The 23,001-nt window shown below is 45.0% G+C and overlaps 1 protein-coding gene across 1 annotated transcript in view; it reads left to right on the top strand.

Annotated features, from left to right (window-relative positions):
• Positions 1 to 3,783: 3,783 nt before the first annotated feature.
• Positions 3,784 to 23,001, top strand: part of SH3GL2 (SH3 domain containing GRB2 like 2, endophilin A1) — an 88,008-nt gene continuing 68,790 nt past the window's right edge. Inside the window, exon 1 of the mRNA XM_035140911.3 lies at positions 3,784 to 4,083. Within this exon, the coding sequence (XP_034996802.2) occupies positions 4,039 to 4,083 (45 nt within the window). The 5' untranslated portion in view covers positions 3,784 to 4,038. The remainder of the gene's footprint in view (positions 4,084 to 23,001) is intronic.

A 23,001-nucleotide genomic window follows, 5' to 3' on the forward strand; every position in this document is an offset into this window, starting at 1 on the left:
TAGCAAGAACGCAAGAAGGGCATCATAAAGCCAAGCCTTTCTCCTGCTGTGTCCCAGCATATGGTACTCCCAGGTACATTCCCTCCGATCATGGGGGATATATTTTACTGTCCTGGATGTTTGTTAGCCAGGATTCAACTCTGGAGTATGTATGCAAATCTAGGGCTAAGCTGGGGGAAACCTGATAAAAAAGAGCAGGGCATTGGAGTAATCTTCTTCTTCTACCAGGTAACCACAGCCACCTGTCGCTTTGCAAAGGCATCCTGATCAAATCAGATTATAGAGCTCAGAGTTTACAAGTACGCGATACCTCTCATTTTAGAAATTAGCAACGGAGCTGCCATCTGCAGTGCTCGAGAGCAGGGGCTGAGTAATGAAGCAGCATGGAAATGACAGGGAGTTTATATAGAGGATGTTTTAAGGAAGGGACAATGCAGGAGCTGTGGGAAATAAGGAGCAAAAAACGCAAGCAGGAAATGAGTGGGGAATGTTGTGGAGCTATGGGGAAGATGGTGCTCCTTGGCCATGTTTGGGTACCTCTCCATAGTGTGTTTCCACACACATCCCTCTCTGCCCAGGCAAGCAGAGGGCATTATCAGAGTTCAAAAATGCCTTGCACCCAGGCAAAGACACTCAAGAAGGATGCAAAGCAGGGCGAGGTGTCCCTGTCCCTGATTTAGGCAAGGGCGGTGGCTGTCAGAAATGCATCTCTGCTGTGTTGCCCTTCTCTGCCTTGGAAGGCTCCGAGACTGGAGAGGAGGGACAATGTGCAAAAAGCGAAGGAAGAACTGCACAGATTTTGTCAAGCACTAACTGTGCTTACCTCTGCAGTGTTCCAGCCTCCTGGGAATCGAAGGTTTGAAAGGATTAACACCTGCTCATCCCAGTCGCTTGGCACCTATTGCTACTAGGCATGCAAATGAATACGAAACGGTCCTCTGCCAGTTACATGGGAGGATAACGCAAGAGAAATTGCACTGAGCAAAGCGAGTAACCATTAACTTATATCCAGGTCACACCATGATTTCCACTGTCATGGGAGTAATTTATTGGGTGAGCAATGACCTCACGTGTTGGCTATGGGACCCGCACTACCGTGGCTTGAATGTCACATCGTTCATGGGAGGAGACAACTCTTTCTGTGTGAGCTACAAAATATTAGACATTTGTGTTTGGCATTCATCATAATCATAGAATTCACACCTCAGCTACGATGATGTAGTGGAGCGGCATACTGGGCACCCACAGTTGGAGCTCCAAGTTGGCACCCCTGTCTGGGAGTAAAGATGATTGACCTCAGGGAGGATTACTCCTGAGTAAACATTTATAGGGTTTTGGTATCATTTGCTAGCTTTGCGCAAGTGTTGTTTCGAGGCTGCTGGAGTATTGATGATTCCTGTTTACTCTCAAAACCAGATGCAAGTGGTTCAACATATATCAACTGGAACAAGAGCACACTCCCATCATTTCTAATTACATTTTGTATTAGCCTCCACAAAGAGAGCCCATTTAGACTGTTCAGCTGTCAGCAACCCACTATGACCGAAGATTAAAGCTATAAATATATACAGAACCATAGACTACTTTGTTTTTTTGGAAGGTGCATCCTTCAGAGGCTTTGCTTTTATAAATGGATTTTGTGTGTCTGTGTGTTCAGAGCATTGTTATTTATTTCTGCGCAGTATTATCTTGGGGGGGGGGAATAAAAATTCAGTGTTAAAGTTTACTTGACTTTACTGCACTCAATAAAATAACTCCAGAGAAACCCACAAATATATATATTTTATTTCTGAAATGAATCTTCCCTGTTTATTGCATATCAACTATTCTTTATAGCTGAAAGAAACCCCTTTGTGAAAGAAGATAACTAATAAATGTCCTCGCCATAGAAAAATATTCAGTCCCCTCTGTATGCATGTATCCTGTGTTAATTCAATATGTTACTACAAGGCTTCAACACACACATAACAGCCACAAAATATATCCTACCCCTAAGACCCACAAAACCCAGCAGGACTTACTTCATAGTAAAATTTTGCATTATACAAAATGTGATAAGGACCGTGATTTCTCTGTGTTTGCGGTCATTTCACAATTGATTCCAAGGATAAGATAAAAGGTGCCAAACTTTTGTATAGTTCTTGTTCTCTTATAATGGTGATGGTGCCCACCTGAGAGGTGTCAGAACTGAGTTCCAGCAAGTTCTGGCTGGGGGTGGGGAAGCCCTGAGTATAATTGATTCAATTGACACAGAAATGGAAAATGTATGTGTATTAATGAAAGTTTAAAATGGGAAATGGTTAAATGTGTATTGATAACATTGGGGATTTTCTGTAGTAGTTTTTCTAAGGGGCTCTAAGCTCCTAAATGGGTTAATGGTTACCCATTGATTCTGTTACTCTAAACCAGGCATCCCCAAACTTCGGCCCTCCATATGTTTTGGACTACAATTCCCATCATCCCTGACCACTGGTCCTCTTAGCTAGGGATCATGGGAGTTGTAGGCCAAAACTTCTGGAGGGCCGCAGTTTGGGGATGCCTGCTCTAAACTGTTGCAATTTTAGGTCAGGTGACAAAGGTACTGAGTTGCAAATTCGCCATCTTGAAAGGGTAGTGGCTTATACAACAAAGGATGTCATAAAGGCTCTCCAAAAAGAGTAGGGTAGGTTTAGGCAAGCTGGAATGCGGGGGAGAGAGTTATCTTTTATTTCTAAGATGCTGAGCTTGTGCTGGACAGCACCAGGCATTGTATGGATATTTTGGACGTATCTTTGATGCTTATGTTTTGTTTGTAAAAAATTCTGCCAGGAAAAGTTTGAATAATATTTTTTATGGGCCTGGACAATGATTTCTTCCAAAAGGAGTCAGTTCTTATGCTTCAAACTGCACAATATTAATATCTGCAACCATTGTATACCAAGGTGGGTTTCTCCTGAGCTGAGGTGAACCTGTGTCTTATGCACCTCAATGTTAGCAGGTAAGTTGGATGCAGTATATCCAAGTGAAAATGCAGGTGGTCAGACCCTCCAAGCGCCCCTATTTTCCAGGTACAGTCCCAGATTTACAGACGCCATCCCAGTTTCTAATTTGATTCCAGAATGTCCTGCTCTTCCTTAGGACATCCCAATTTTCACTGGAGAAATGTTGGAGGCTTTGCAGTTATTCAACCCCTGAGATAAGGAGACAAGTAACTATACAACTTTTAGGTCAGGTGACCGTTAGAAGACATCTGAAGGGAATGTATGCGGAAGTTTTTAAAGGGTTTGTTATGTTGTTATATATGTTGGAAGCTGCCTAGAGTGGCTGAGGCAACACAGTTAGATGGGCAGGGTATAAATAATGTTATCATTATTATCATTATTATCATTATGGAATGGGACATCCTTATTTTCATCGGAAAAATGTTGGAGGGTATACTGTCCCACATGCAACAAGCAAGGGGGAGGAGGACCGGAGGCATCCCATATTATGTGGAGCCATTAATGAAGAAGCTGACATGTTTTATTATGTTTGTATATATGTTGGAACCCGCAAGAGTGGCTGGGCCAACCCAGTTAGATGGGTGGGGTATAAATAATAAATTATTTGTTGTTGTTGTTTTGTTGTTGCTATTGTTATGGAATAGGACATCCCTGGTATTTTCACTGGCGAAATGGTATACAGCGTGGGGCTATGAGGCTCGCTGGCACCGGTGACCGGGGCTGACTTGGGAGCAAGCAGGCGCAGGACAGGAGGCAGCGTCCACACGCTGGAGAGAACCGGAGCGCGCCGCTCCCTTCTCGAGAGAGCGCAAGGCGGAGAGGGAAGCGCAGAGCTTTCCCTTTAAGAGGCCGGCTTGCCTCCATTTGACGTCAGGCTGTTTCTGCACCATCGCCGGCATCCGCGAGCCCCCATTCGGGCAGGAGGGGCGAGAGAGGCAGCGAGCGCGGCCGGCCAGGGAGGGAGAAGGAAGCGAAGCCCAGCTCCCCCGGGAAGCGTCCCGCAGCCCCTCCGGCTCGTCCTCAGCATCCTCCCGCGGAAAGCGCATCTGCTGCAGCCATGTCTGTGGCAGGCTTGAAGAAGCAGTTCCACAAAGCCACTCAGGTGAGGGGGCCGGGGGGGGCGCGGAGGAGGAGGAGGAGACCGAGGAGCCCCGAGCAAGGAGGGATGCGCGCGGGGGCGGCGGAAAGCGCGGGTCTAATCCTCCGAGTTGGGAACCTCTGGGCGCGAGCGGCAGGGAGCAAGGCGCCTGAGGCCTCCAGGGGGCGCTGCGTTGGGGAGGGGGCGCTGAGCAAACGGGAGGACGGAGGCAGCTGGGAAGTGAGCCGGAGAGGGCAGCGGGCAGGGGGCGAAACCAGGCTTTATTTCACCCAGGGCAAAGGTCCAGTTTGGCACCCCTCCCAAAGCGCATTTGCGTACACACGCACACGCAGGCTGGAAGCCTCTTTGGCGGCATCGACGAGACTCTCCGCTTGGCCCTATGCCATTGCCAGGTCTTCCCAGTTGGAGGGTGTTTTTTGTGTGTGTGTGCAATAAATAGCCCACCTGCTCTATGTGACTGCAGCAGAAGCTGGAAAGGGTCCCGGCGGAGGGGCGCTTGGCCGGACCAGGTCTGGCCGCTGCAGGGGGCGCGATGGGTACCTCGTTGTGCTTTCCAGGGAGAAGGGGGAGCAGACACCGGGTTTTCTCCACCGTTTCCCCCCCCCCCCCGGTGCTTTATTTCTCTGCCCGGCCTCGTTCAATGATGGGCGCCCACAACTGGCTCGCCGCAGACGCGGGATCTTGCGCTTCTCTCTCCCCCCGCCCACCACCTCCGCGCTTCCCCCGCTCCCCGCATTGGAGTAGCTCAGCCCCTGCAGAGCCCGGCGAGGATTTGTGGCTGCTTTATCCGCCGCGCTGCTGCTGCTGCTGCTCCTGCAGCCTTTCTGGGACGTGGCTGGGGGAAGGGGAAGGGGAAGGAGGAGGGAGCAGCGGGCGCGGGAGGCTAGCGGAGGTTGCAACGTGCAAGCGGCTGCGGGTGGAGGAAGGCTGGCCATGGCCCATTGGTACTATTTCCATACCCTTCCAGTGGACTATCCGGCCGGGACTCGGATTATGTAAAAACCCTCCTCCAGTGACCTTGCAGTGATGTAGTTACCGAGCTTTGATCCCCCCCACTCCCCGCTGCTCCATGATCACACGGTGTCCCTAACCGTGCGCGCGCGCGCGCCCCTCCCTCCGCGCCTTTCCCCGTCTCATAAACGGAAAACCATAATTTCCTTTCATCAGGTTTTCGACTTCATGAATGGAAGTAGATCTATATTAAACTTTAGCCTTTAAAATCCCAGTGAATGAGGTGTTTGGGGGTTTGTGTGTGTGTGGGGGGGGGTGTTTTGACGCTGGAGTTGGATATTGCCAAACTGGTTTGTTTTGGTATTTTGTTGGTGTTTTTGTTTTGTTTTGTTTTGTACAGGGTAAAGATTTGTTTGGTGGTAAAGAGTCCTGCCCCGACGGGGCCACCCCTTCATTATAGGAGGGGAAGTTCCTTAAAAATATAATCTAGTATGTGTGTGTCCGTCAGGCTGCAGTGTTTTTTCAGTTTACTCTTGTGTTGTGACCAGTGGCGATGCGCTTGTGTGAGTAACTGATTTGGAGAGTGAAGTCTGATGGTTTAATGGCTCTGCTTCATGCTGCATTTCTATAACCAAGGATTAGATTCTGGTTCGGTTTAATTCTCGCTGGTGCAAACCTGGGACAGGAAGGGGAATCGAATCCCCAATATCTGTGGGATCACAGAATACCTTCTGTCTTCTTTTTTGAACGCCACGTGTTATATAATGCTGCCTATGAAGTATCTTCAAGATAACATCAAGCTGTTTAAAAATATCACCCTAGTGAATCTCCTCTGCAGGATGCAGTGCAGCACCAGACCTTTGGGGACCTGGCTCTCTCCCATTGTCTTATCCCCTAGGAAATGAAGACCTTCCAGAATTCATTCATGATGGAGCAGTTCTACTGGCACATGCCTTCATTCTGATTCTTCCGTCACCTTTTACTTTAAATTTATTTAATGGACAAAGTGAGCAATGCAAATACTTTATTAGAGGGATGCAACACTGTGTTGCAACAGTTCTTCAGTAACAATAATAATATTTTATTATTTATACTCTGGGCAGCTTCCAACATAAGATTAAAAACACATTAAAACATCAGTCATTCAAAACTTCCCAAACAGGGCTCACTTCAGATGTCTTCTAAAAGCCAGATAGTTGTTTATTTCCTTGACTTTTGATGGGAGGGCATTCCACAGGGCAGGTGCCACTACTGAGAAGGCCCTCTGCCTGGTTCCTTGTAACTTTACTTCTCACAGTGAGGGAACTGCCAGAAGGCCCTCGGAGCTGGACCTCAGTGTCTAGGGAGAACAACGGGGGAGTGGAGAAACTCCTTCAGGTATACTGGGCAGAGTAGCTTTGATATGAACATCACATCATCACCGTGTCATGGGATCAGTGGGCTTCAGGTGTTGCCTTCATCGTCTCAATATTTTAGTTCCTTTCTGTCAGTCTTCGGTCCCATCAAGAATGCTTGCGGCCGAATCTGTTTGGGGGAGTAGCATATAAATGTTGGCACTCTTCTGCTAGTCAGGAACATTTAGGGTTAGAGTAAAATGATCTGGAGAAGATTATCCTATAACCAGCAATAATGATTTTGAATTTTGTTAGTATTAACAGGAGTGGCAAAAGTCTTGAACTAAGCAGGTTTTAAAAATGGGATATATTAGAAAGATGGCCCAACAATATGAGGGCTGTAGTTCTATACCCACAACAGGGTAAGTCCCATTGAACTTGATCATTAAATAGATTTGGCACTTTAGCTGACGTTGCATTTTAAACATTGGTTTTGATCGATGTGTTCAGCATTCTGTCTCCCATTGTAAAAGGTGGCAAAAAATCCTGTGAACAGTTCAATCCCCCCTCCCCCAAGCTTACTATATTCTTATGGGGTTACACTTCTGAAACTTTCATGCTGGTTAAATAAAGTAGGTAAAAATTAATACTGCGTGTGTCGTAATTTTAAGGCCAATTTCTGAGCAATAAACTGTGAAATATAGTTCTGAAGGAAAATCACATTTGATATAACTACTTTTAAAATTTCGGTTTTTAATATTGTGTTGTTGTTTTAAAAAAGACTGAATAAGCAGGTAAAACTCAGTGCTGCAGAAATCTCAAAAACCGCTGCTGAAAACTGAGTTAAACTTATATTATTAATTGTAGTTTTCTCAGAGATTTGCATTTAAATTAGTTTGGTCTCCATGAATTGTGTATGGCTGGAGTTAAGGAAATGAATTCCGTGCCTCCTTGTCCTCTGCTCACCTTTTTAACCTATTCTGCCTTCCAGTTAGCATAATACCTACAATGACCTAACACCTGCAAATCCCCTTTAGCCTCCTACTGCACACAGTAAAAATAGGCTGTGCACTCTTTCACATTGCATGTGATTTTTTAAAAAAAATTATTATTAAACCTCTTGAGTCCTTTTGCAGCATGGCACCTGTTCCTGGTTTAGCCTTGTGTGTACGTCTGCAAGTTGCTGCTCACATATTGCACTTTTAGGTGTGCATTTAAAGGTTGGAATAGTATATTCAAAAATGGAGTGTTTGAGAAAAGAAGTGAGGAATTGCAAGTGAGGAATTGCAAGGAAGGGTGATAAATAATTGGAATCGCTTTCCCTCCCCCCAATAGCATTAGCACAAGATAGTTCAGTTGGTTAGCATAGCTGCCAAGTTTTCCCTTTTCTTGCGAGGAAGCCTATTCAGCATAAGGGAAAATCCCTTTAAAAAAGGGATAACTTGGCAGCTATGTTGGTTAGAGTGTGGTGCTGAACACCAAGGTTCGAAGTTTGATCCCCGTATGGGACAAGCACACATTCCTACATTGCAGAGGGTTGGACTAGATGTTCCTTTGGGTCCTTCCATCTCTATGCTTCTAAGTATAGGCTAGGTGAGTGACTCAGGGCCCTAGCCCTGAACCCCAGCAGCCTAGCATTATTGCCTTATAGCTCTAGATCAGGGTTCCCCAAACTAAGGCCCGGGGACCAGATGTGGCCCGCGAGGCTCATTTATGCGGCCCCCGGCAACCCCCGCCGCCCGCTCTTACGCCCGCTCTTACACAGCTGCCTACTTCCAGGTCATCGGGAACGTCGGAAATGGCTTGTGCACATGCGCAAGCGTCATTTGCGGTGCACTTCCGGGCCGAAAGAGGCCCATGCGCACAAGCGATTTCCAGTGTTCCGGCCACCCGGAAGTGCGCCGGAAATCGCGTGTGCACACGTGTATGGGTGCGCGCTCCCACGCGCTCCAGCCCTCAGCGTGATCGGCGCTGGCAGCACCGGCCCTCGGCGAGGTAAGTTTGGGGACCCCTGCTCTAGATGAACAGAAATCTACTCAGTGTTCCCAAAATCTGTGTAGCTCAGTCTGGAGACAGTGCCTGTCTGTCTGTCTGTCTGTCTGTCTCTCTCTCTCACTCACACACACACACAAACACACACACACACACAAAATATTCTGGGAAGAACTGGAGATGGGTTTTGTGCTAGCTGTCAATTCCAATCTTTGCTAAGCTGTTGGATGTACTGACCTCTTCTTAAAACAGGCATGTCAAACCTGCGGCCCTCCAGATGTTTTGGCCTACAACTCCCATGATCCCTAGCTAGCAGGACCAGTGGTTGGGGAAGATGGGAATTGTAGTCCAAAACATCTGGAGGGCCGCAGGTTTGACATGCCTGTCTTAAAACAAGGGTAGGGGACCTCTCCAGATGTTGAACTCCACCTTCCTTTAATCACAGCAAATGTGGTCAGTGGTTGGGGTTGGTGGAGTTCAACAATGTTTGGAGGGCCACAAACTTCCCACTTTTGCCTTAGAGGAAAGAGTTGAGTGTGTGCGATCAGGATTGGTGGAAATGTTTTTCTTCCAACCTCAGTAAATAACCCCCAGCGCTCTTTCAGCAGTAAACGGGTTGGGTCTCCTAAAAGTAGATAGCATTCTGACTGTGAATGGGAGAAGTTAGGGTCCAATGCACCTTGTCCGCTGCCCCACTTCCCAGATGCTATAATAATCAGGTTAGGCTCTTATTGGCAGGTTTTGCCATCGTCATCTTCTTCCCTGGCACCATCACTACTTATGTTTAGCTACCAGGCAAAAACATTTCGTTTGCACCAGGCCTTTGGCTAGGGTTGCCAGACTCAATAGAGGACAGGACTTCTGTGCCTTTAATTGCCCTGCTCTCTTTTGAGTCTGGAAACATTAAAGAGAAACCAGCAGATCCTTTGCTTGGAAATTAAACAAAGGGTCTGCTGGTTTCTCTTTAAGGTTTCCAGACTCAAAAGACAGCAGGGCAATTAAAGGCACAGAAGTCCTGTCCTCTATTGAGACGGCAACCCTACCTTTGGCCCTTAATTATCTGTAGCTTCGTTCAGAGGGTGGAATGTGTTAGTCCTGCCATTTTACAAATATGAATGTGTTTTTAGCTTTTACTCCATTTTAGTTTTATGCTGGTTTTAATATATGTGTTTGCTTTTGTAAATCGCTTTGAGTTTCATTTTGCATAAAACTAATAAATTCAATTTATAATACTAATTGACGTTTAACTGTCAAGTATTCTTTATCCCTTTGAGGGCAAACAACTTCCATGGTCTAGCTACTGGGTGTATGGGCATGAATTCGTAAGAATCTATTGAAGCCAAATTGCGTAGTTTTGTGAGTCTACTTCAATTTATTCTTTGTAATTTTTTTGCGTAGTAATGCAAGCAAGCCATAGACTACTTCAGGTCAATCATGGGCAAGTGTGTAGAGAGGCTTAAAATATCCCCACTGGGAACCCTGCTAATAGCATCCCTCCTGAGTAAAACTGAATGGGCATAAACCAATTTGGCAAGTGTGGAAGTTTACAGTTGGGAAGAAAAGGGCATTTGAGCTTTAAGAGGCTTCCAAGTGTCAAAGTAAATGGGGCTCTGGAATGGCTTCTGTCTTCCTATGGTGATAGCTGGAGAAAGTGGATCAGTTCTGAAAGGAAACCCGTGGAGCTAGAAGGCACTTCATAGACCAAATCCAACCCCTTGTACAGGATTGATCACATTTTAATCCTAGTAGACTGTATCTTGTCATCCAGACTATATGGCATATCACAAGTAGAGCAAATAATGGGACACATGGCATGTCTAATTACAGGTAGGTAGCCGTGTTGGTCTGGATCGAAGTAAAATAAAAAAATTCCTTCAGTAGCACCTTAAAGACCAACTAAGTTTTTATTTTGGTATGAGCTTTCGTGTGCATGCACACTTCTTCAGATACCAAGTGCATGTCTAAGTGAGCCTGCAAAATGCCCTGATTCAGGTGTTTTCAATCAAGTGGTTTGGCTTATGAGTTGCACCTGGAGAAGGATGGAGGAAATTCCAGAGCTTCAGCTAGGCTGACCAGCTGCAACATATCTTCTTGCCCTCCACAAATGACCAGTGAGTCCATTATAAAATAAAAATGGCAAAGAGACTTGCAGCAGGGTAAAGACCTTAACCTTTGTCAGCAGCTTTCATGGAGTGTCATTCACTTGATGCATCCGGAGTGGACTGTATGTAGCCTATGGATGCTTCTTCCATAATAAAAGGGTTAGTCTTTATGGTGCTGCAATATTTGTTAATGTTTGTGCTGCAACAAGCTGACATGGCTGTGTCTCTGGGGATCCCTAAAAAGCAAAACCCAAGCACTCATCTCTGACCAACCCAGCTTCCAGCCTCTTTGAGAGGTGGTTTGGCAAATGCACACAAACGTGGCCTGACTAGCTGGTGAGAGACAGTGTAGTGTAGTGGTTAAGAGCGGTAGACTCGTAATCTGGTGAACTGGGTTCGATTCCCCGCTCCTCCACATGCAGCTGCTGGGTGACCTTGGGCTAGTCACACTTCTTTGAAATCTCTCAGCCTCACTCACCTCACAGAGTGTTTGTTGTGGGGGAGGAAGGGAAAGGAGATTGTTAGCCGCTTTGAGATTCCTTAAGGGGAGTGAAAGGCAGGATATCAAATCCAAACTCTTCTTCTGTTCTTTTGACTGGGCCAGTCCATGTCCTGGGCTAGGAGTCCACTTTGCCTGCTGAACAGCAGCTTGAAGGGGGGGGGGAAGAAGGCAGTGTGACACCACCTGTGGTTGTTCAGCCTCTACAGAGGAGAAGGCACTGATGAGAGCCAGCTAGCTCTGGTCTTCTTAAACAGAGCTCTCAGCAGCAGTTAGAGGCTGGAAATAACACCTGTAGTTCCTGGCCCTACCTTGCTACTTGCTGCTCTTCACCTGGACCCTTGGCTTTGTGATCACCTGGATTCCCTGACTTCTGGACTTCTGGAATTTGCTACCAAGGAGTGTGGTGGAGTCTCCTTCTTTGGAGGTCTTTAAGCAGAGGCTTGACAGCCATATGTCAAGAATGCTTTGATGGTGTTTCCTGCTTGGCAGGGGGTTGGACTGGATGGCCCTTGTGGTCTCTTCCAGCTCTATGATTCTATGATTCTATGGACTGTCTGAATTCATATGTGGATTCTGCTCTCAGGCAAGGGTTCCTCGGAGACTCCTAGCCCCTGCTTGCTCAGAGAAGGAACCTGGATGGGGCTACGGCAGTAAGATATTGCCGGAGCAGTAAAAGGTGCCCTACCCACTCCAGTCAAGGACATTTTGGCACTTAAGGCAGGAAACCAAGCACACCTTCCTCCTCCCTAGCAGTAAAAATACAATAACAATAATAATAAATGGCTGCTTAGCTGTTTAATTTGCTGCCCTTTCATGACACCTTCAATTGCCTGCCTGAGGCAGCCCTCTCATTCTGTCTAGGGGTAGGGTCACTCTTTTGGGCAGAAAGCACCCAACAGTCTTCCACACTGCAATTCTATGCATGTTTCTCCAGAAGCAAATACTGCTGAGTTATCTCCCCACAACTCAAGGTGGAACATCATTTTTTACTAGATTGCATTGTATTTTCAATGTTTCCTGGCCCAGGAAGCACTGGCACGAAGGGCACAGAAACTACAAGTCCCATGAACCCCCAGGAGGAAATAACACTCTGAGATTATGTCTTTCATCTCTGCTTTGGTAACCTCACGGTTAGATTACTCCAACGCTTTATATTTGGGGCTGCCCCTGAAGATGGTTCATAAACTTCAGCTGGTGCATTTTTTTCATGTAATAATTTGATTTGAAATTAATTTGTGAAACGTTGGAAAAGTTTAATTAAAATGAAGAAAGGGAGAAACTACAGCTAGTGCACTTCATGGGAGACTTTGGTGGCCAGTAATCACATATTTGTAAACTGAAGCAACCCTAATGAGTATTTGTTTGCGGGAATTCCCGAAAGATAATTGTGCTGGTTTTCTTTAATGCTACATGAACCCAAACAGGAGTGAGATACCAGGGAAGGTAATTGTGGAAAAATAGTTGTTTGGCTGGAGAAAAGGGAGTTAAATTTAGTATTTTGAACATTTAAAATGTTAAAAGAGGGCCATTAAGCGTAGGGGAAAATACGTCTCAATATTGCATTGATAATTAGTTTTCCCTGGCATACTTCTAAAAGCCAGCACACAAAGGGGGGCTTTCTTACAAAAGCTTTGGAGGTGGAGGAGGAGGAGGAGGAGGAGTCTGGACATGATGACACTGACCTAATGGGTGCTGGAGGGTTGGGCTCCATGTCAGAAGCTAATATAGCACCAGCCAAATTAGCTAATGCGTAATTTCCTCTGGAGATAAAATTCACCTAAATAACGTGTTTCTGACAATGCAAGTAGATGGAATTTGCACAGTGATTTCTTCCTATACCAAATGAGAAGCCTAGCAGACTAATGCTATAAGTGTGATTCGGTGAGCCACCCAGCAGGGAGGCAGGGGCTTGGTGCCTCAAGACCTGAGCTGTGCCCAATAACTCATTGGAGAAACTGATTTCCTTATGAGGTGAGCTGGGACCAACTTGACCTCATCACTAAAATTGGTATGGAGCCAATGGTCAGAGATCTCTCTTTGTCGGTCTCTTTCTCTCTTTCTGTGTGGCCTTATGGTGTCCTCTTTCGAGAAGCCCCTTCTTAGCTTCTCCTAACTTGGAAGAACGGGACGTGATGGGACTCTGGCAGCAACCTCGCTTTGCAGTATGGCTGAGAGTAGCATTTGCCAAGATCCTGCTGAAGGCTTTGTGTCCAAGCCAGCCTGTTCAAGCTAATACTCTTTGGATATATTAGCCCAACCAGCTTGTGCTTTGGGGGACAGATGGGAGTTGTAGCTCAAAATACCTATAAGGCTGCCCCAAACCTCCTCAGATGAATTGTTTCCATGCTAGTATCCTCTTCCACCTTTGTCTTGGAGAAACCTACCATGTGTGTATCCTTTATTATCACACGTACTGTGGTTACTTAACCTTTTTCCTGCTTGCTCAGTCCCAGAGTTAAACTTGGAATGTGAAGCCAATTCCCCTTTCCATCTTGGGAAAGACAAGCGTCTCAGAAACCTAGCCAACTTTGTGAAATTGTACAGTTTTGAGGATATTATGAACCTCATTATGTTGTACAAAGCGAATGGAAAATGTAAGCATGGCAGGATCTTGTAGGGTTCTGTGCAGTATGGAGCACATTGATTGTGTCGATGGCTGACCTGAATTTTTTATAGTTATTGGTTACCAAACTGACCCTGCTAACCAGCCTCAATATAAGCTCCTTGTTTGCTTGTCCCCAGGGGGGAAATAATTGGTTCGCATCAAAGGGCTGCCATTAAGCATTCACACCGACCTAAAACTCCATGCTGTTACTTGCCACATTAAAGCAGTGGGGCATAACAGCTGGTGGGAAGTGACTGGGATAGACTACCAATTTTATTTTAATTGCCTCATATTATTATTTTATCCTCAGAAATGGTTGTTGTGAGGAAAGATGATCTCCGTAAGCCGATGGCTCTGCCATGCTTATGATGTACAGTTGTGCTTTTAAGGTTTTGTGCAGGTATTGTTGGGTTGCCATCTGGCCCCGATTCCAGGACAAAGTGATTCCAATGGAATTGAGACCCTCTGAAGGGTGTTGTAAAAATTCTAAGGTCTCAAATATAGAATAAACGTATGATTCTTGCTCTTGGACCTTGTTGGTCATGTGTACTTCTTTGCATAGTGGGAATCCTCCATAATTCCCCTTGCCTGAGACCACATGGGCAGATATCCATCAGAGGAAGCGCTGAAGGGATTTCGCCCCAAAACTGTGAACCTCTGTGTTAATTGTCATTGTTCGGCCAGACTCTCATCATAAAAGGTTTACCTGCAGGTGGCACTGTGGTCTAAACCACTGAGCCTTTTGGGCTTGCTGGTCAGAAGGTTGGCAGTTCGAATCCCCGCGACGGAGTGAGCTCCCATTGCTCTGTCCCAGCTCCTGCCAACCTAGCAGTTCGAAAGCACACCAGTGCAAGTAGATAAATAGGTACCGCTGTGGTGGGAAGGTAAATTTCTGTGTGCTCTGGTTTCCGTCACGGTGTCCCGTTGTGCCAGAAGCAGTTTAGTCCTGCTGGCCACATGACCCGTAAAGCTATCTGGCTCCCTAAACCTAAAAGCGAGATGAGCGCCACAACTTCATAGTTGCCTTGATTGGACATAACCATCCAGGTGTCCTTTACTTTTACCTTTTTTTTGTCTCATCAGTGCTGATGCTTTGTGTAAACTGTGTCTGGAACTATGTAAAATTTACTAATCCCCAGGAATGTCACAGCTTGACCTCCTGAGCCCCTGTAACCCCACCTTATGTGTGATGTATTTCTGACTGTAAAGGGGATGTCCTTCTTCATGCCGAAATGCTAACCTTCAAAAAGAGGTCTCTCTCTTTGTTCTGGGTCTCTCACTTCCTTGCAAGGGGGAGGGGGAGGACTCTGTTGCAACAGAAAAATAAAGATCTGCCTTGCTTTCCACTGGTTCCATCCATTCTTCTCTGACCGATCATGGACTTGGGGGACTCAGAGTCCTTTGGGGAGTTGGGCAGCAAAAGCTGCCCAATAATATGTCCTGACAAAGAGCATTCATTGTGTTCTCTCCCCCTCTATCTCACTTTCATTCATTCATTCATTCATTCAGTATCCTAAGTTGCTTCAGGTTTAATGATGAGCAAATGGAATTGACAAATTGAATTACTAATCTGAAACTATTTTGGGCCTATCGCCCTCCCATTCAAAAACCTTAAGCTTCTGTTCTGCAGAGCCAAGGTTCTGCATGCTTCACAAAATTTACTCACCTTGGCAATCAATATAATGAATATAATGAAACAAATCAATATAATGAAACAAATTGCTGGGTTTTCCACGGAACTATTGTGAAGCCAGCTGCCTGCTCTGTGCCAGGTAAATATTTATTGGGAACCTTTTACAAGCGAAGATCCAAATGTACTGTGCCTTGAATTGACAGACAATAAAAGAGAAGCTATGTGTATAGTCTAGAAGAAAGTTCTAATTAAAAGCTTCCACTGCCAATAAAGAATTAAGTTCATAATGAGGCAGCTCACAGTGCAACCCTATGCGTATTTATTTAAGAAGCACATTCTGCTGTATTCACTAGAGCTTACTCTCAGGTAAATGTACTTGGGATTGCAGTTTCAGGTCTGGAAATAGTTTCTCACCTGGCGTCCTGTGACAAACAAGACTGACTTCTTGGGAACTTTTGTACATTGGAAGACCGTTACTCCTCGGCTTGTGTGCATTCAATGTGCCAAAATTAACTAATACAGTGATAAGATAAGATAAGATATCTTTATTGTCATTGTCCCCTTGCGGGAACAACGAAATTACTCGGTTGCTACATCCACTCAGATAAAGCATTCTGCATAATCCAAAATTACAAAACCTAATACTTCAAAGTCCAGGCTTTCCATTTAAGGCCAAAAACGCTCTAGAGAAGAAACTGTTCCTGAGACGGCTCGTTCTTGCCTGCATTGTTCTATATCTCCGTCCCGATGGCAGGAGCTGAAAGAAATGGTGACCAGGGTGCGTTGGATCTCTTGATATGTCTAGTGCTTTTCTATGGCACCTGGTGGTATAGATTTGTTCTAAGGTGGAGAGTGAGCAGCCAATAATGCTCTCTGCTGTTTTAATAATTCTACACAGCCCTGCTCTGTCCTGGGAAGTACAGCTTCCGTACCACACACATAAACCGTACGTGAGCACGCTCTGTATGGCACAGTGATAGAAGGCAAGCAGCAGCTTTTGTGGAAGATGGTTTTTCCTTAAAATTCTCAAAAAATACAGTCTCTGCTGGTGACTTGCTGGTTAGTGATCCTTCTGTGGATTAGTTATTTTCCTGGATGATGTTGTTGTTGATGATGATGATTGCAATCCTTTCTTATTCAAAATTTGATCTGGTGGTTTGGGGATTGCAAGTGCCTTAGTTGTCCTGGTTGATTCCTTATGCCTAGAAGTAGGAAAGGAAAGTGAGGCCTTTTTAGTGCTCTTGGAACACTCAGTAGCTTTCGATAACGTTGATCCTGGGATGCTTCCAGGGCTCTTGGCTGGGTGCAGTTATGAGTAACTGTTTTGCAATGGCTACAGTTCTGCCTATCGGGTAGATCTCATGAGGTCATCCTGGGTTGCTCTGTGAGGTCCCACAGCAGAAAGAAATGTCAGACACTCACTCACCTCGGTGCTCTATTGGTCAAGCATTCTTCTTATTAGAAACAATTAACTGGTATTCAGAGGAAAGTCTCTTTGCTTCTTGTCTGGATTTTCTCTAGAGCCAGTGTGGGGAACCTTTGGCCCTCCAGGTATTGCTGAACTACAACTCCCATTAGCCTCGGAAAGCATAGCCAATGATTATGAGAGTTGTAGTTCAGCAATACCCAGAGGTGCAACCTTGGCTCTCCAGATGTTTTGGAACTACAACTCCCATGATCCCTGACCACTGGCCCTGTTTGCTAGGGCTCTCCAAAGCATCTGGAGAGCCAAGGTTGCCTATGCCTGACCCAGAGGGTTAAAGGTTCCCACACCTAATTTAGAGACACAGTTAATTTAAAGTTAAAAGTGATTGTGTGTTCAGTATTTAAAAAAGACTTTAGTTTTTTAAAAAATGGCTAGTTGGGGCAGAGGGGAGAGACAGAATTCTGCAAGTAAGCACATACATAATTACCAGGCACCTTCATCTGCCTCACCTGCAATAAAACATATCTCTCCCATACCAGCCTCTGCCACCACACTAGGTGCTGTATCTCTCCAATGGTTTTGCTTAACCCCCGAAGTTATATTCTCCCATTGTTTCTCGAGACAGACAGATGCCAACACACATACTGTAACTACCTGTTTCATTCTACAGCAGAAGAGTTTGGATTTGGATTTGATATCCCGCTTTATCACTACCCGAAGGAGTCTCAAAGCAGCTAACAATCTCCTTTCCCCTCCTCCCCCACAACAAACACTCTGTGAGGTGAGTGGGGCTGAGAGACTTCAGAGAAGTGTGACTAGCCCAAGGTCACCCAGCAGCTGCATGTGGAGGAGGGGAGATGTGAAGCCGGTTCACCAGATTATGAGTCTACCGCTCTTAAGCATTACACCACACTGGCTCTTTGGGTATTGCTATGTTCACACAGCTGCATTCCATAGATTCTCATCCATTCACTATTTACATATAATAATGTTAATCTTCCTGCTTACAGTAATTGAACAGAACAATGATGTAACGCCAATAAGTTGGTAGGGAATTTCCTACAATAACTGGCCGTGTCATTGCTTAGCTGGTAATGATTGTTTAGTTGTGTATGTTGCCCAGGACTCAGCCATTGGCTGCAACACATATCTAAGCCAGTGTTTTTCAACCACTGTTCCGCGGCACACTAGTGTGCCGCGAGATGTTGCCTGGTGTGCCGTGGGAAAAATTGAAAAATTCGATTTATATATAGTCAATATAGGCACAGAGTTAATTTTTTAAACATTTTCTAATGGTGGTGTGCCTCGAGATTTTTTTCATGAAACAAGTGTGCCTTTGCCCCAAAAAGGTTGAAAAACACCGATCTAAGCAAATCAGACAGCTAAGCCAACTTCTGCTGTTACCTCCTCCCCCCAAAAAAAAAACTTCACAGGGGGATATTATAGAAAGATTGTGTCATTTTGTTCTATGTAATGTATCAAAGGAGATGCCCATTTTTATGCACTCCTGGAGGGCCTCATCACCACAGCTGGAGCTGTCCTCCTAACAAGCTAATCACTTAGTCCCTGTCATCTGTTTTGTCATGTGTTGTATCAGTTTCCCTGTAGGTGTCCCAAACAACACAAGCATGTTCCTGGAAGTGGGATATTTGCAATCTCAGCTTCTGTATTTGCACCTTCCCACACCCCACTCTTCTTACCTGCCCGCGAAAATGAATGACAGTTCTCTATTACTTCCTTGTGCTGTTGGCAGAAATCCACCTCTGTCATCACTGTGTATAACTCTTGAGTGTGAAGTTGCCTTTTGGGTTATCCATGAAACTTTTTAGCCGGAGCTGACATTCCATGTGTACACATGTGTGTGTTGATCGTGCCAGCTAGGCAGCTTTGAGGCACCCAACGTCCATGTTGACTGTACAGTAGATAATGCATATGGACCATCATTGCATGACTACACTCCCCCCTTTTGTTCATGTGTGTATATATGTACAGGTGAAACTCGGGAAATTAGAATATCGTCGAAAAGTGCATTTATTTCAGTAACGCAACTTAAAAGGTGAAACCAATATATGAGATAGACGCATGACATGCAAAGCAAGATACGTCAAGCCTTTATTTGTTGTAATTGTAATTATTTGTCGTTAGGCAAGTCAATTATAAATGGATGGAATGTAATTAATGAAATGTAATAGCCATGTTTGTTTTTGTAACTATTTGTTTTATTACTGTGGAATTTCCAAAAGAAAGCAAATTAAAAGAAAAATAAAATAAGTTGCATTACTGAAATGAATGCACTTGGCTGGCTTCACAGTTTTCCCCACATTGTGATTTTTGCACAGCACACACACACATATGTCATGATTTGTAATATATTGCCAGTTCAAATTTTTTGCAACCGATATAGTGATATGGACTTGAAACTAGTTTTGGACCCTATATCAATATATCGGCCAGCCCTAATGCATATATGCATATGTGTATTAATTTTAAAAGCATTTTAAAACTGCTGAATATTCAGCATGGCTGAAGCCTCTAGAGATGGGCAGGTGGGCACTCAAGATCCAGAAATAGAAATTGGGACCTTCCACATGGAAAGGGTCCACTGCAATCGATACCTATGTACTGTATATATCTTCCTTAAATTCCTCCAACACTTAGAATGAGCAGAAATGTCAGAATAACTTTACATTAGGCAAAAACGGTGGCAACTCATGTCTAAATGAATATCTAATTTGCTTTATCTTATTGCATTTTTATTCTACCTTCTCTAAGAAACTCATGGTAGCTGAGAAAAAGTGACAGGCCCAAGGTCACCCAGTGGGGATTTGAATCCTGGTCTCCCAGGTCCTAGTTTGACACTCTTAACCCAGGCATAGGCAACCTCGGCCCTCCAGATGTTTTGGGACTGAAATTCCCATCATCCCTGACCACTGGTCCTGTTAGCTAGGGATCATGGGAGTTGTAGTCCCAAAACACCTGAAGGGCTGAGGTTGCCTATGCCTGCTCTAACCACTACACCACACTGGCTTCCCATCTGGCCTAGGAGCCCCCTACCATCTTGTGGGTCCTTGTAGCTTACAGCATGCAACTAGCAGTCTCCCCTGTACCTTACGTGGGCTGCGTAATGGTTACAAAATACAAGTGCTAGCGGATATAATGCATGCCAAGTCCCTTCTCTTCTTTGCCCCCACCCCCAACGGCCTGTCTGCATATGGTCTTTGCTGGCTCAGTGCCATTCTTTGCAGGCACCTTGATGCATGATGACAGCCTTATCTGAGGCAGGTTAAGCTGGTTATGAAGTCTCCTTTCCATGCCATTTGTAACCAAGTAGCTGCTTTGCGGAATCTTTGTTGCCCAGAGGGTCTTTCCGCCTGTCTCAGCAGCCTGCCTCTTTCAAAGCGGGAGCTGTGCATGGGAATTCCGGCTGCTTCTCCATCCCACGTGAGACTGCTCTTGCTTGGCAGATGCATAATTACTCCAATTCGAGTTTTGCATTATAATGTCTACTTGCAACCAGTGGTCAATTATTGATGCTTGCGCTTCTCTTGAATTAACTTGGTGCCTAAATGTTACGGCTCTGAGGGTTTCCATCCCCCACGCTTATGTGTGTGTTTGTGTGTGTGTGTTTGCTCTTTCCTCTGCCACTCAGGGCGACTTTCCTTTTCCTCCCATGTGGTTGGAAGCAGGCTTTGAATCCCGGAATCCAATTAAGACCTCCCTGCGGGCCTGCGGGCCTGCGGGCCTCTCGCCTTCTCTGTTTCTCTTTTGTTGCATGCCTGTAGTGTAACAAGCAGCAGAATGGCTGTTCCCACAGCTCAGAATATGATTATTTATTAAGTGCTTCCAGCCAGCAAGACGAATATATTACTCTCCAACAAAGAAGATCGGGTAATTGAAAAATTAATATTTTGCCATGATTCTGAGGTTGGTTTTTTTTAAAAAATAGCAGACCAACATGGCTGCAGTGGTCCCTCACCATAAACATCAGACCCCCAGGAGATTTTATTGCAATGTTCTCAAAGTAAGAATTACTGAAGATGCTAGTATTTGATCAACATAATAGAATTTTAGATCAGTTGAGGCACATGGGATGGGATTTGCCTAATGATCCCCATCTGAAAGGCTTGCACAGATGGGAAGATTGGAAGAGTGTCATGTTGAACTTCACCCATAGTGTTTTCTTGGCTCATTCAGACTTGCGTGGGTAGTGTTACTGTTCTTATCATATCAATATTCCTTGTTAGGTGGGTATGCTGGGAATGAGGTTTATTACTAGATCCATCAAGGTCTCTGGGATACCTTTTCCTTAAGAAGGTGATCACCCAACAAGCTAGGCCAGGGGTGGCTAACCTGGCACCTTCTTGAGCTTTTCAGATCATATTTCCCATCATGACCATAGGCTAATGCTGGCTAGGCCTGATGGGATTTGGAGTCCAACAGCCTTTGGGGGGGGTACCATGTTGTCTGTCCCTGGCCTAGGCAAAAAAAAAAATTCTTGGGGGTTGTTCAATATGTGTGCTCATTTCTTGATTATCTCCTAAAATCATGGATGGAGAGTGAGCCTTCACAAAGCAAAACCTAAAGATCCAGTGTCATCTTTTACACAGTCTTTCGTATTGAGGGTGGTTTAGCCATTCAGTTGCCAGACACCAAATGCTAACAAATCAGTAGATGCTCATGTGTGGAACACCTTTCACAGAGAAGCAAAGGGCAGAATGTAGAAAGGCAGTGCTTTAGAGCTGTCCTAAATGTATTTTTTAAATTGTTGTCACCTGCCCTGAGGCAGCATGCTGAAAATCTACAAATAAAAGAACTGAAACACAGTGATGAAATACAACTATTCTATATTATTTTCACTTTATTGAGCACTTTTACAGCTCACCTTTCCTTCAAAGAATGCAAGTGGGTATACGTGGTTCTCCTCTTCCCGATTTTGTCCTTACAACAACCCTGTGGGGGAGGCTTTCTGGCTCAATTTTGAAAGTCTGGATATAGAATTGCATATGATGAAAGCTGTCGCCAAGTGCCAGTGACCCATGGCAAGAGACACTTAGCCCCTCTTTTCCACTGGGTCACACACACACGTTCATTACATGGTGTATGTTAAGGTGCAACAAAGATGACCAGACAGTTTCAGCTACAAGGCTCTTGTATAACCTGACATAATGCAAGGATGATGCTCAACAGAATTCTCTTGGTAAAGCAAGTCACAGCAATGGAAAAATTATCTTTCCTCCTATTGCTTTTCAGTGTTTTCTATAAGTGGATATGCAACAAGCCCTCACCTGCTTGCATCAAAGGCATCAAACACCTTTCCTCTCTGAAATTGTATGTCCTCTATTCCTTGATAGCATGGGCCTGGGTTCAGAACTCCATCTCTTCCAAAACTGCATGCCTCCACTTCTGGGGCTTTCAGCTCACGATCTCAAGGCAGACGCAATTCCAATTTGCTGGAAGCCCTAACTTTTGCAGCTCACATTCTGATATGTGGTGTCAAAATAATGGCTGCTATTTCCTGCTCTCGAGACCCAGCATTCAGAACTCTATAGAGAACCACAGGACTCGGAACAAGCTGGATGGCTAATTGTGCAAAGCCACTGCAGTTTAACTGAGCTCCATGAAGCTGACAACGTAGCCCAGAAGAGTGCATTATTTCTGAAATGTTGGGAAACAACTCTGCTCATAATGTAGGAAGCCGCAGCAGCTGCAGTTGCCAAGAGACTGAAACAAAAAAACAATTGTTTTTACATGTGTCCAATTTAGTGTTGACTCTTATAACAAGCAGTTAGATGTTTGAGGAAAAGAGTCTCTAGAGTATCAGCTATTTTTGCAGAGGTGTTGTTTGCTGATGGTCTCAATTTCTCTCTAAAAATAAAATAAAATTCTGGTACAGAGGCAATTGCGTTACTCAATAAATCCACATAGCTTGAAGCGTGCTTAACCTAATGCATGCTTAGTAGTTTTCCCCCTTCGTTTTGGACAATTGTGTTCAATAGAAAGGGGTTGGGGGCCATTGAAGCTCCCACATGCAATAGACCCTCAGGGTCTTTTCCAACTCTACGTTTCTCTGATTCTATGAATGAAGCTAGCCAAATGTTGACTTAGTTAATCGAATTATACGGAGTATGCATCCCATTTCTTTATGAGTTTAGGTGTTTGGGGCGTTTGTCATTCTGTCTGGAGAAGTGTATGTAAACTGAGCATGTTGAATTTCAAATTGTAAGGTTCTTGGTGTTGCTGCTCTTGTAAGCTTTTAAAGTGCCATGCACATCGATGTTGCTATATAAATAATGAATAAAATCAGACAACGACCATTTCGACAGGAATATTTTGCCCGGTGTGCCACTCCCCAGTGGCAGATGCTCTGTGCTGCCCA

This window comes from Zootoca vivipara, chromosome 15, assembly GCF_965207765.1.
Source record: "Zootoca vivipara chromosome 15, rZooViv2.hap1.1, whole genome shotgun sequence".
Lineage (NCBI taxonomy): Eukaryota > Metazoa > Chordata > Lepidosauria > Squamata > Lacertidae > Zootoca > Zootoca vivipara.